This window comes from Rhododendron vialii, chromosome 1a (assembly GCF_030253575.1).
Source record: "Rhododendron vialii isolate Sample 1 chromosome 1a, ASM3025357v1".
Taxonomy (NCBI): Eukaryota; Viridiplantae; Streptophyta; class Magnoliopsida; order Ericales; family Ericaceae; genus Rhododendron; species Rhododendron vialii.
Window position 1 is genome coordinate 13292704 of NC_080557.1, and position 14091 is coordinate 13306794.

Consider the following 14091-nt stretch of genomic DNA (forward strand, 5'->3'; position numbering starts at 1 on the left):
TATAAATATAAAAAAAACTCGAGTTTTATTTATTTATTTTTATTTTGGGTAAATCCTTATTTTCCTTGTTTTGTCTTCTGTTCACTTGTCAAAAAATCACTCTTAGAGAGAAATTATTTATCCTCATCAACGGTAGAACCAGAATTTTAGACAAAATGTACGCAACATATCGTGTAGCTTTTGAAGTAAATCTTCCTTACCTAACCATACCTAAGTATGCGTGAGTCTGGAGCCAGCGTCGAAGTTATAGCATGAAGTAAAAGGTCACCACTATTCTTCTTCGTTAGCTCTAAATGCAATGAAGTTACACCCGAAAAGCTCTATAGCCATGTTCCAACAATGGATGCCTGCTTTGTGCTCTTCTCTTAATTCATCCCTCGCAATGGAAGAAGACCAATGTTCAAAAAGTCGCTAGGCGTTAATCGGACGGTCAGCTACCTTCGAGCAATTAATTAGTGATTAATCGGTACATATTAATTAGTAATCGGCAATTAATCGTTAGTCGGACCTAATCACATAGACCCCGCCAGCGATTAATCGGCTATTATTAGAACACTAAAGAAAACTCATGTTCCTTCGATCTCACCTACTTTCCCTTTCGTTTAAGGGCTTACATTACGATATTGCATATGACATCATTTTGTTTTTTGGTTGACAATTGCAACGCTCATATGAGATTACGTTCAATGTAGAATAATTTTATTTTCGACTAGATCAAATCAAAATTACTTTGATTTTCACAAATTTGTATGCGGATTATATAAATACTAATTATATTATAAAAAAATTTAAAATTGGGGGTGGCTGGACTCCCCTCGGGCCCTTACACACCTTCGCCAATATTCTTCACCGTACATTCGTGTGGTACGAAAGAATTTGAAGCACCACCACGTGATGCCTAGGGGCATGGAATAAAATAATTATACTCAGAAAAATTTATCTATTCTTGGATCTTATCAATGTCGGAAGAGCATCAGTGGATTTCTTTTTGACTTTTGAGGCTGGCAACATAGTTTTATTTCCTTATTCAATATTCCCGTAGGATTCTTTTTCTTCCTAGTTTTGGGAAATTTTTTTCTGGAATTTTTTTTTGAGAAGAGGGTAGACAAGTGCACGTGACTTGGGGCAAGTGCACGTGGTAAGAGGGAAATGTTTAAGAACGAAAATTCTTCACAGATCCATGTATTTGACCGTCTGATGTGCGTGTGAGCTCTATGTTTACCATGTGGAATAGACATGCATCGAAAGATTTTCGCGCATGTTTGTGTCCGTAGCATTGCTTGTTTAAAAGACTCGTGCCCTTTAATGGTCAAAAAGAAATTAATATATTTTTGGAGTATCTAATTTTACGTCTTTTGATCTTGAGTGAACTATACTTAGCTTTTAGAGTACACTTTCGAATGTGTCCGTAGTATTGCTTGATGAACAAAAGTGGAGCACAATGAAAAAAAAAAAAGGTTCTCGCGCTCTCGTGTTTTATGATTTCCCTTCTTGTTTTCTTTTTTGTCTTGTGATGGGAGAATTTACATAGTATTACTCAAAATACAATCCCTCACGTGCCTCCGAAGTAGGACCAACTATGATCCTATTAGATAGTCCGATCAGTTCATTATGTAGTTCTCAATACTTCATTTGCGCAAAAAAAAAAAATCATTTCAATCGAACATTGCTATCCATGCGAGCAAACTATATTTTCAATGGGATTAACGAATGATAGTACTCTGAAATCCAATTGATCCTTACAAATATCAAACTAACCCTTACCAAAATGAAGTGCGTGTTTACAAAAAATTCTAGGAGCATATTATGAGATTTTAGCTTTTAAAAAAGTTGATGGAGTGTTTATCAAATATTCTTATCAACAAATTTTGAAACTCTAGGGATTCCTAGAAAGCTGAAATGGGGTCTAAAATCTGATTCTAAATGAACTAGATTTAGGATGCTTTTCGAATCAGATTCCGAGCATTTTAAAGCTGATTTTCAGTTTTTGAAGTAAACAATACAAGTAAAGCGTAATCATAATCTTCTTCTAGTAAAATTTGCAGCAGAATATGAAACGATCATAATCTAGAATTTGTAGATAGAACAATGGAAACACACTCTAAATAATGAAAAAAAAAAAAGGTTAGGAGTTTTGTTTAAGTCTTCTCACTAGGAGACAAAAAAGGAGAGCGTGCACTCAATGAATAGTGTAGGGAGAAAGAAAAATGCTAGAACCACACCTAAGTGCACAACCATACTATACACATCTCGTGTGCGTGAAGCCCACACCCTTTTGAGTGTTTAAGTGTGGTTGTAAAATGATTGTATGCAGAATCTCCAGACACAAATAATGGTTTAGTTTTTGCACAGCCATCATTTTGGTTAACGCGGAAACTTAAAAACTACACTAAAAGCAAGGAGCAATACTGCTAACACACCTTCAAAACACAAATCCAGACACAACCATATCCGGAACCGTTAGGTGCACATGAATTCACATCTATCGAACCATTCTTAACACAGATGTGTTCCAATTTTGGTTTTAAAGGTATGTCCCTATAGGCTTTCTGAAAAGCAAATGCAAGAAAACATCCCAAAACTTCACCCTGCATTTGTAAATTTCATTTTGAAGGCACATACCATTGCTTGTCCTCACGACACAGAATCAGATCATTATGGACTATTTTAAAGACAATATCAAATTATGAAAAGCCACATAAATCTGGAGAGTGAGGATGTCCTGAAACTTCAAAGGCTAGAACTGTTGCATATAAAATCTGGAAAACGGCAATCCACAAAATAGCTTATATAATGAATAGAGTTTGGTTGTTTCTGCGAACTTAGAGTGGATCGGATATTAAGAACACTAAGCAGGTGTTACTTCCATAAGCACTAGTCATAACACGATTCACAGGGCACTTTTAAGCATAAAATCACCATTTCTGCTAAATTGCTAATCATCAAACAACGTTGCAATATGTTAGATACACACATACTCGCATATGGCTAGGTGAACCAAGCTTTGTCAAACATTCAGCACATTTGGACAGCAAAACTACATCCATTATGGCAGGCGACAACATCAGACAGCCCTACGCAACACAACCTCCACACACCATGCCTCTGCTGTTAACAAGAAAGATACCACAAAAAGGAACATTTAAATCATAGACAATGACTTATACAAATCACATCATGTGACTAAATGTCATGATGTGTTTCTTGAAAAATGTTCAGACCAAATAGGTATGTAATGTTGACAATTTTAAAATCTATGTCAAGTGATTTTTCCCTACTATTTCAGTATTTTGCAAATAAGAAACCTCAACTAACAAGTGCATGGCATGATATTAGTTTGGATTATATCAATTATCACCAAATCCCAGATGGAAAGAGCTACATGATCATTAACTACAGAAGCTTAAGACAAGAGAATGGTCTTTGGTTCACCCTACTACGGTACTTAGGTTTGTTTGGCGATTTTCTTTCTTAATCTTACTGCATGTATTCTGTATCTCCCATCACTATTTGCTATCAAATCCATATCCCTTATTCCACATACACCATACTACCACAAAGCATGCACACCAAGGCTCTTCATCATCACCATTTCTCTCTCTTTATAGAGAATGTCTGTCTGCAAAATAAGGCAATGCCATTCTCTCTTCTTCCTTCTACATTGTAGCATAGGACTAGATCTATAAGATTTAGGCTCTGTGTAATTTCCGCTTCCAGTAGGAAGCCTAGAAAGTAGTCATTTAGAATGTGCCCCACCAAAATGACTACCTTCTAGCACATCAGCCAACCGATAAGAATCTGAGTTAATAGGTAGCTGCATGGGCCTGTCCCAAATCACATGCGATCTTAGGAAAAAGACAGTAATGATGACGCTTGCCCATGGCTAAAGGGACGGTAAGGGGCCTTAGGGTGGTTAGCCCATTAGCCTATAAATACCAGAAGCTGAGACAGCACAAGGCTCGTAGAAAATACTGCTGAGAGAACACATTGTTTTAGAGTCTCGGAAAGGACTGTTTGGTCCGTTTGGTCCTTAGTTTGCCCTTGAGTAGAAACTACTTGACCGTTGGGTGGGCATTTCTTCCTGTCATCACCACTAGCCAGAGTATTGCTACCAGTATTTTATCTTGCAGAAAGCACACTGGGAATAAATCCCATCATCAAAGGAGGCATAAACACAGACTCTACAACTTTGTATGGCATATGTAGTCACACATTGTCCGAAGGAAGAAGAATCGGTCAATCAAACCCATAGCTTTATTAAGAGTCAAAGGGATAACCTCGTTGTATATTGCACTCTACAACTTTGTATGGCACATGTAGTCACACATTGTCCGAAGGAAGAAGAATCGGTCAATCAAACCCATAGCTTTATTGCACTCTAAGGCAATAATGACAAGGTGAAATGGGACTTAAGTACAGTAATGCGTGTTGGCTTTGTGTCAAGGCAGATTGAAAAGCCCGCTAAGTGGCAAAGAACTATTGATAGCTGAGGTAGTAGCCGGAAACCTAGGAGTGATTCGGCCATCAAGCTACTTTGTGAGGTAGGGGACCAGAATAGTGATTGCAGCAGTTGTTGTCTGCAGGGTATGCAACACCCCACAAGTAAGAAGTAGAAACCCTCTTTTGCTTTTGGATCCTTAAAGTGCTCGTTGAACGGTTCAAGTAGAAGTGAACAGGTAAGAAGTAGAAACCCTCCATATCAATCCATCTCCATAGGAGACAATATGAGCGAAAGACAGGAATCTGTAAATCCAGCAAAAAAAAAAAACCTCAATCCGGGGGATATTCAAAAAGGGGAGCCGTGGGTTCTCCTTGTAAGAAAGGTCTTGGTTTGTTATGGCATTAGAGAAAACTTGGTATGGTTGTTGAGAAACCTTTGATGGATCCACTAAACAAAGGATGACATCTATTGAGGAAAGTTGGACCTATGAAAGGGGCTCGGATCCTATCCAGTGTCCTAAAAACCTGTTTAGTCCCGTTGTGGCCAAGATCCAGCCAACCCACCTTTTCCTAAATCAAGGGCTGGGATCATCCCAACCCATCTATTCTATAACTGAAAACTGAGCCCAAAAAACTCATCCCAACCCCATGCCGGCGATTGACAATTACCGCTCAAAAAACTCATCCCAGCTTCTCCTAAATCAACTAACGAGCGAGAAATTTGGGTCCCCACCCTCTCTACTTGCCACTTTCAATCCCTCTCTACAAATACATAAAAATAGTCAAAATTTGGTGATAAACCTACAGACCCAAATGAAATTAGGGCTTTTTAAGCGAGGGAGAAATCTGGGTTCTCCTTCCTCTCTCTCTCAAGTTACGTCTGGATCTCTCTCTAGAAGTAGATACGAAAATGTATAAATCTCTCTCTAGCTGTTTGTGTTGTCAGAAGGGATGAGTGAACGTGAAACAAATTTTGAACAAGGATGTTTGGGGAAACAAGCTTATTAAAAAGCACGGAGAAAAAGAAAAGGGGGGAGAGAGAGAGAGAAGGGAGGAGGAGATGGACGAGGTGTTTGGTCCAGTTTGTGGCCAAGATTCAGCCAATCCAACTCCTAAATCAAGGGCTGGGATCATCCCACCCACCACCTCTCGTTCATCTCCTCCTCATTTCTCTCTCCTTTTCTTTTTCTCTATGTTTTTTAATAAACTTGATTGATTCCCCAAACATACTTGTTCTGATTTTGTTTCATGGACATCGGCGACTGAAGAGAGGGGCTCGCATTATTCACTCAATCCTTCCGACAACACAGACGCTAGAGACGCTAGAGAGAGAGGGATTTATAAATTTTCGTATCTACTTCTGGAGAGAGATCCAGACGAAGACGTAACTCAAGAAAGAAAGAGAGAGGGAGAAGAACCCAGATTTTTCCCTCGCTTAAAAAGCCCTAATTTCATTTGGGGCCGTAGATTTATTGCCAAATTTTGCATATTCTTGTGTTTTTGTAGGGAGGGATTGAAAGGGGCAAGTAGAGAGAGCGTGGGAGTGGGGACCCAAATTTCTCTCATTAGTTGTTTTAGGAGAAGGTGGTTTGGGATGAATTTTATGGGCGGTAATTATCAATCGCTGGCAGTAATTTTCCGGCATGGGGTTGGGATGAGTTTTTCGAGCTTAGTTTTCAATTATAGCATAAATGGGTTGGATGATCCCAGCCCTTGATTTAGGAAAAGGTAGGTCAGCTGAATCTTGGCCACAAACTGGACTAAATAGGTTTTTAGGGCACTGGACAAGATCCGAGCCCAAACTTTTGAGGCTTCCTGCTACTAGCTCAATTATCTCGATTTCTTTGTCACTTAGCACGCATTTTGATCTACTCATAACACGAAACAAGTGTGGGACACTATGCTCAAGCGCAATGTCATGTCATTTCACCAAGTCCTCATCACTTTCAGAGCGACCATAGACGGTTGGAATAGCCATCATATAAATTCTAATTGTCCCAAAAATTGCAATTGTCTTTGCTTCCTCTCAGAAAGAAGTTTAAATTTCTTTATTCATAATTTGCCCTCCCAACAACCCTGAATACTCCATCATTTTAATTTGGCCCTGATCTTGCTCTACTATCCCGGTTTATGTTAGTCTTCCGCCCTGATAGGTGCTGGAAAGCACCTGTTTATACCCATTAATTTAAGCTTTGTCGGTCCTATTTAGTGTTATTTGACGAGATTTAATTGGTTTGTGGTGTTCCAAGGCTTATGGAGCATTCGATAAGTATTTGGAGTAAGAATCAAGAGTTAAGAATGTTCCGGTGGAGTTCACGGCGAAAAGAAAGAAACAGCAAAAATTGGTCTCGCTGGTCCGGACCAAGGAATGGCTGGTCCGGACGACCATGGCTGGGCAAGATTCTGGACATTCTGTTTTTCTAGTCCTGGTCCGGACCAGCGGGCTATCCGCAGGATTTTTATTTCACGTTTCTAAGTGTAATTTTTGGGCCATTATTTGGGGTTCCAAACTTTGTTTAGCACGTTAGAAAAAAGAGGCAAGAGCGAATCGAAATGAGAACTTCATGTGTTCTTCAATTTCAAACGGATCTTTCTTCTCCATGGCCGGCTAAACCCCTAGTCTAGGGGGAGGATGAAGCCTCACACCAAGTAATCTTGTTCTTTTGCATAGATTAGGGTTTTTATTCGAATTAGATTATGTGTTCAAGAACTCCTTTTATGATATCAGTGGAATGGTTTTTAATTCTTTTATCGGTTGAGTATTTGCTTCCTAGGTTTTCAAATACCGTTCACATAATGGTTTTCATTGTTCGCAATCCGGGTGATGAGATGGGTTATGCTTGTGAGACGGACGGCAGCTAGACCGCGCTAGTGAGACGGTTCGTGCCGTGGGATAGCCCATGCCGGTTGGCAGATTGTAGAAATTTACTTGGCCACTATCGATAGGGATTGCAAGCCCTAGCGATTAGTAATTTACGATTCGAGTGTTAACCAGTCTATGCGATACACGGTTATGCGGTTGGGGTGGATTCTAAACCCTAGACTCTTCTCCATCAATTTTCAACAGTTTAATTAATTGCTTTAATTAGTTTACTCAAAACAATCCAATTTTTTCCTTTTGAAGTGATCTAGAAATTAATTGAATTTAGAGTAACTTAGCCATACTGTCCCTGAGGATCGATACTTGGACTTAGCCACTATTCTACAAAGTAGTAGTTAATTCCTAGTTTTTATAAATTTATTTTTGACACGGAACGACGTGGTCATGCCTCAAGATCTAAAGTTCTAACCATAACTATTTAAACTGACTCCTCTTTCGGATTTTGCGTCATAGCTCATTTGACACGCATGCACTTTCTCATCCCATATTGTGTGGTTCTTATGAATATGCCCCAGGATATAGAGGTCCGACCATGATAATTGAAATGGGATCGCCCAATCCAAGTTTTGCCCCGAATCTCAATCGGCACTAATGCGCTCTCTCATACCGACTTCTATGGGTCATCCACCTAGGGATTTAAAGCTTCACCGACTCAGCAAATCCACGGTTGCAGTTCTTAAGTTCTTCATTGCAAACTCAATTTGGTCTCTCAACCATTTTGTGTTTGAGAGGATGTCAATACATGTATCTTGTGTCTCCAACCACCATTTACCATCATATTGATGATGTCCCTTATTCTACATTCACTATCCTGTCACCAAGCACACACACCATCACCATTTCTTCAATTTTACAATTTGTAGATATTTTTAAAGTTATCTAATCGAATAATGCAATACAATTCTCTTGTCTTCCTCCAACATTTGTAACACTTAAGTCACTAAGATCATTACATATGACACCAAAACACTGGCATAAAGGACATCATATTTGATATTTGGCCGTCAATCAGATTTCATGTCAACATACTCCTCTCACAAAGATAGAATTCACAAGTAGAGGTAAGTTCAGTGGGCATAAGTAAGCCTTTTAATTTTCGAGACCAAGTGCTCATCAACTTGGCTTCCCCAAAGGAAGAACGATTGAAACATAACCATCTGATGACAGATGCTGCTTTAGTCCTACTCATTCGGTCTCGTATTTTAGTCACCAGCATCTTAAGTGAGAGATGGGTTTTTGAAGTTATCACTCTCCAGGGCACTAGAAGAGTTTAACTAAGCTTATCCCATATGTAAGTTACCACCACTAACTCTAGTTCAAAAGTAAGGTAAATTACTCACACAACCGAGCAGCCAGATCTTCTTTGCCTTCTCTTCCTTGCCACTTCCTTCCTTCTTGGAGGTTGAAGCACAACCTTGATCGCAGTATCAAAAACGGCTTTGACATTCTAATACATAAGGAGAAAAACTAGTCAGAATTCACTTGAGACTTAATGTCATTGCATTGAGTTATAACAGGTGTTGGCGACTTGGCGGGGTGATGAAATTTCGCATGTAGTGAACAATGACAAAAACGTCCACAACATCCTCCTCCTTTTGCAAATCTACCTGTTGAGTCTTAGAGCTGCATTCTATAAAAGCTGCTGCACCGATTTGTTTCCTCAGCTCCTCCCCCTAGAACATTTTTCTCCAGTTAAGCAATTTAAATGTCTCCAGTTAAAACAATTTTGTGGCTTTGGAACCATGGTGCCTTAAGAACTTGAGCACATAAAAGTTAGAAGTTATGAATGCATACTTGTGCAGGTGTTATGATATTGGATGCCATATGATCAGCTAGATACCCTCTGTTGTCACGAAGATCTGAGAAAAAGGAAAACAAGATTAATCTGTTGCTATTTGTTGCTACCTCCATCCCACAAAGATTTGCCCGCTCCACAAAATGAGAACTTGAAAACAATGTTTAGTGAATTCTTTCAATTTATGTAAAAATCTGATTTTTCTAATAAAAGTACATTACTTTTAAGTTCTTGTTTTGCAGATTGGACAATCTTTTTGGAACGGAGATAAGGAAGATAAAACCTGCAACTGCAAGTATGTCCTTTTGTTAATTCTGTACCTAATTTTGTTCCAACAAGAACAATTGGAACATTTGGTGCAAATCGTCGAAGTTCTGGCATCCACTGATACAAAATTTGAAAGAAACACCTCAGTTTGGTTAATATCTACCCAGATAAAAAAAAAAAGACTAATTGGTCAATTGATGACAGTGCTGATTGACCATTTTTCAACCTGCTTTTTTGCTCTTTTCGGTTGTTATATTCAAACTTAGATCACAACAAAAGTTGAAGACAACAACTATCATCATGTGACGTGGTCAAGGGAGAAGCTAAGAACCATGTATCCTCATTTGGAATGAAAAGGCATTAGAAGAGATTAAAGATGTCAAGCAATAAAATGAGTACCTTCTTTAGGACATTCTCATAGCTAGCCCTGCTGATCAAAGAGAAAGCTAACACAAATATATCTGCACCTCTGTAACTCAGTGGCCTCAACCTGCTATAGTCCTCCTGACCTTTGAATCATAATCACAAATCAATCATTCAGTCGCGACTTTAGTCACATAATCTTTCCGTAGGACTCCGCATTCGCACTCCCAATTCTCACTATATGTTCGCTCTCTCAGTCCTTGCTCTCACGAAATTTACTAGTTTGGGATGTTTTTGAAAAATGCTTTCAGACTTGCGCATGTGCATTTTGTGACTTAGATCACACTGAAGCCATGGAGTTGAAAGAGGGCAAAAGGAACATAACTCAAAACTCATCAAACAAACACTGACCACAAAACATGCAGTAGAAAGATACCTGCAGTGTCCCATAATCCCAAGTTGACAATGCTTCCATCCACAGCCACATTAGCACTGAAATTGTCAAAAACTGTTGGTATATAGTCCTGCCACACCAGAGAGAGAATAATATAAGAGAGAGAGAGAGAGAGAGAGAGAGAGAGAGATGTGACTGTCCCTAAATTGCACACATTCTGAATAAAAAACACTACACAGGAAAACCCCAATAAAGGAACTAATCTTCCATCCCAAAAAAAAGAGCCATTTTTTGGACTTCAAAACCCCATTGAAGCAATCACAAGAAAACCAAAATGCCCCTAAACTCGAACATAATAGATTTGTTCTGTTTTCTCTCCCCATAAAAGCACATATTCAACAGAAAAAGGCACTACCAAAGAAAGCGAAATTGAAATTTAGTACATACTAATTTCTGGAAGGAAAAAAAACCCCTTAAAATATTGGAGTTCAAGAACCCACTGAAGAAATCACTAGAAAACCCAGATACAATATTGTAATGAAAGCTAATAAACAGAAGAAAAAAGGCAAGTAGAACAGTAAAAACAAAAGGGTTGTTTTTGATAGTATTAGATTGGGTTTCAAAATGAGGTACTCACAGTGGGGAACTTGTTACTAGTGTAACAAATAAGCATACAGGTCTTCCCAACAGCTCCATCTCCGACTGTAACACATTTTATGAACCTTGAAGCACTCATCCTCTCTCTCTCTCTCTCTCTCTCTCTCTCTCTCTCTCTCTCTCTCTCTCTCTCTCTCTCTCTCTCTCTCTCTCTCTCTCTCTCTCCAACTTTAGCTTGAACAGTTAGGTTCTTCAGCTACAAAACTCTCCAAAGTTTACAACTTTTTGAGTGGAAGTGAGAAAGGGGCTTCAAGAAAAAGTCTTGAAGGAAAAGATGGGAGGAAGACGAGGAAGAGGCAGAATCTCTGGAAATGTTTAAAGAGACAATAAGAAAGAGCTGATGTATACTACGGAGTAGTTGCTAGTTTCAAGAAAGGAAAACGTTAAGAAGAAAATGGTGCACTAGCGAGTGAGAGAGAAAGTCAAAAAGGTCTCACAGTGTCACTTCGCTTTTCCCCTCTCAAGGTTTTTGAAATGCACAAATCCAGAAGTGGGTCCCTATAAACCCCTTATCTAACGGCACCTAGACTCTCTCTGCCATAGCTGGGGTCCATCTGTATTCTCGGTTTGCAAATGGGCAAATTTCACTGACCTCCCCTGAGGTTTCTGACACGAACAGAAACCTCCCCTGAGGTTTCTGAAATGACACTGTCCTCTCCTCTTTTACCCGACAATACCAAGGGACCCCCCCGCCGTTACCTTTCCGTTAGAAAATGGATGGAAAAGGTGATGTTGTACTATACTTTTTACAATACCTATACTACTCTTATCAGACTCTTTACCCCTCTCATTTATAAAATATAAAATACAAACATTTCTACACTTTGTGCTCATTTCACTTTGAGATTTTGTCCTTATTTAAAAGGATTCCTATTTGTTAATTTTCTGTCAAACTCTTGTGAATTATTGGTTCGTCTTGATAAGAGGAATTGAAAAAAGTAAAAAATTAAGACTTTTATCAAATATTTTGAGAAATTCAATATTTTGGGTAAAAGTAATCAATTTATACTCTTTTGATTCCTCTCGTTGAGACAAACCAATAATCCAAAAAAATTTAACGCAAAACTAGCAAATACGAAAAAAATTCAAATATGAACAAAAACCAAAAAGCCTAAAAAAAACCCCAAAAACAAGCCCGCAAGAAAAAAAAATTTGTGGGTTTGTTTGTGGAATTTTTAGACTTTTTAGTTTTTGTTCATATTCAATTTTTTCATACAGGCTTGTTTGTGGGATTTTTAGGCTTTTTGATTTTTGTTTATATTTGAATTTTTTTCGTATTTGCTAGTTTTGCGTTAAATTTTTATAGATTATTGGTTTGTCTCAACGAGAGGAATCAAAAGAGTATAAATTTATTACTTTTACCCAAAATATTGAATTTCTCAAAATATTTGGTAAAAGTCTTAATTTTTTACTTTTTTCAATTCCTCTTATCAAGACGAACCAATAATTCACAAGAGTTTGACAGAAAATTAACAAATACGAATCCTTTTAAATAAGGACAAAATCTCAAAGTGAAATGAGCACAAAGTGTAGAAATGTTTGTATTTTATATTTTATAAATGAGAAGGGTAAAGAGTCTGATGAGAGTAGTATAGGTATTGTAAAAAGTATAGTACAACATCACCTTTTCCATCCATTTTCTAACGGAAAGGTAACGGCAGGGGGGTCCCTTGGTATTGTCGGGTAAAGAAGGGGAGGGCAGTGTCATTTCAGAAACCTCAGGGGAGGTCAGTGAAATTTGCCCTTTGCAAATTCATTGGTACATTTAGGTAGTTTCTCTTTAAAAAGTTTAACTTTTTTTGTTTTCTCCATAATTTTTTTTAAGTTAGTAGTAGTATTAATTTTGCCTCAAATATATGTTTGGATTGGGTTTTGAAATTTTTTTTGAAAAATAGTAGGAGTAATAAGTGGAGAGAGATAGAGAGAGAAATATTGAAAGTTGGGAGAATTTTTTAAAAAATTCTTTTTGAAAAGTGAAACGAACATTCGTGGACATGAGAATTTTTTTGACTTTTTATGCTTTTTCTTGAATACTTCTTAAAAATTTGAATGAAAGTCGTATTTTTTTACTTATCTGATTCCTCTAATTGATAAATAAAAAATTGTGACTTTTACCCGAATATTTTTGAAATTATTCAAGAAAAAATCTAAAAAATTGATCTTTTGGGCTTGTTCTTGAATAGTTTTAAAACAATTGGGTTAAAGTCATACTAATTTTTTATTTTTTTAATTCATTCTATCGAGACAAATTAACAATTCACAAAAACCTTTGTCAAAGTTCCGTCTTGTCAACTTTTAATGGCATAAAGAGTGAATCCCATGTAAGAGCTTCAACAGAAAATGCCAAACTCCAACCATGCCAACTGGGTAAAAAACAGAAACAAACCAAAAGAGAGAAAAACAAAAAACACAAATAAAAGAAGTTGTTTGAAACCTATAAACTTTATACTATTATCGGGAACAAGCTTTTTTTCTTTTTTTCCCAAGAAAAATCCACAAAAAATAGCCATTGAAGTTAAGTACGTAACGTTTTCAATGTTGATGAGGGAAGGATAAATTCACACCTTTTTAATTTTTCCAATATTGTATACATCGGCAACGGAGTGTTAGTAGTAGATTAGTCCACTAGAGATTTCAGAGGCTATCTATAATCTTGAATTCTAAACGCCCATGACGGGACTCGAATCATGGTCTCCTACATGCGGAGGACAAGAGTTACCAACTGGGACAAAAGCCCATTGGTGACAAATTCACTCTGCACAAGTTGCTTTCAGAGAGAGATTTACTCGAATGAAATGTCATAATCAATTTCTCCTTTGCCTAATTTTTTACTACAACCAAAAAGTCACTTTCTAGTCCAAGTCATCTTCTGAGATGTAAAAGAAACAACATTTATCTGGTCCCGAGAGTAATGTATACTCAGTAGAATTGTGTCACTTAGGGTTCCATTTTGCGTTAAACTACTAGTAATACGCAGAGAGTGCTAGGTGCACAACCATCTGAACACAACTCCTTACAAGTGCATCGCATAAATTCTGTAGTAGCTGAAAATCTGCAGAAATAGGGGTATAGCAATATTTAGGCACAAAGGACTTGGCTCCATTTCCGGGTGATTGAATCAACCGAGAGTGTGAGCCGATAGGGAAAATAGGTACACAATCTATGAGGCAAACATCACAGTGATGTGATGTAGTTCAAATGATCCATTCTAGCATTTTCTAGCAATAGTCAAAGTGCTGAGAACATAGAATGTAAATGGGCTATGAAACATAGACTAGAACTTAGAATTCTACT

General features: G+C 37.8%; 1 protein-coding gene across 1 annotated transcript; it reads right to left on the minus strand.

The window, feature by feature from the left end:
* Positions 1-2701: 2701 nt before the first annotated feature.
* Positions 2702-11174, minus strand: LOC131325040 (rac-like GTP-binding protein ARAC7). The gene is made up of 9 exons (XM_058357089.1): positions 10928-11174; positions 10778-10877; positions 10183-10270; positions 9783-9892; positions 9437-9500; positions 9116-9180; positions 8929-8994; positions 8662-8768; positions 2702-3108 (listed from the first exon to the last, which is right to left on the minus strand). Exons 2-9 carry the CDS (start codon positions 10874-10876, stop codon positions 3075-3077), a joined length of 633 nt encoding a protein of 210 aa, XP_058213072.1. The 5' UTR covers position 10877; positions 10928-11174; the 3' UTR covers positions 2702-3074.
* Positions 11175-14091: the final 2917 nt, after the last annotated feature.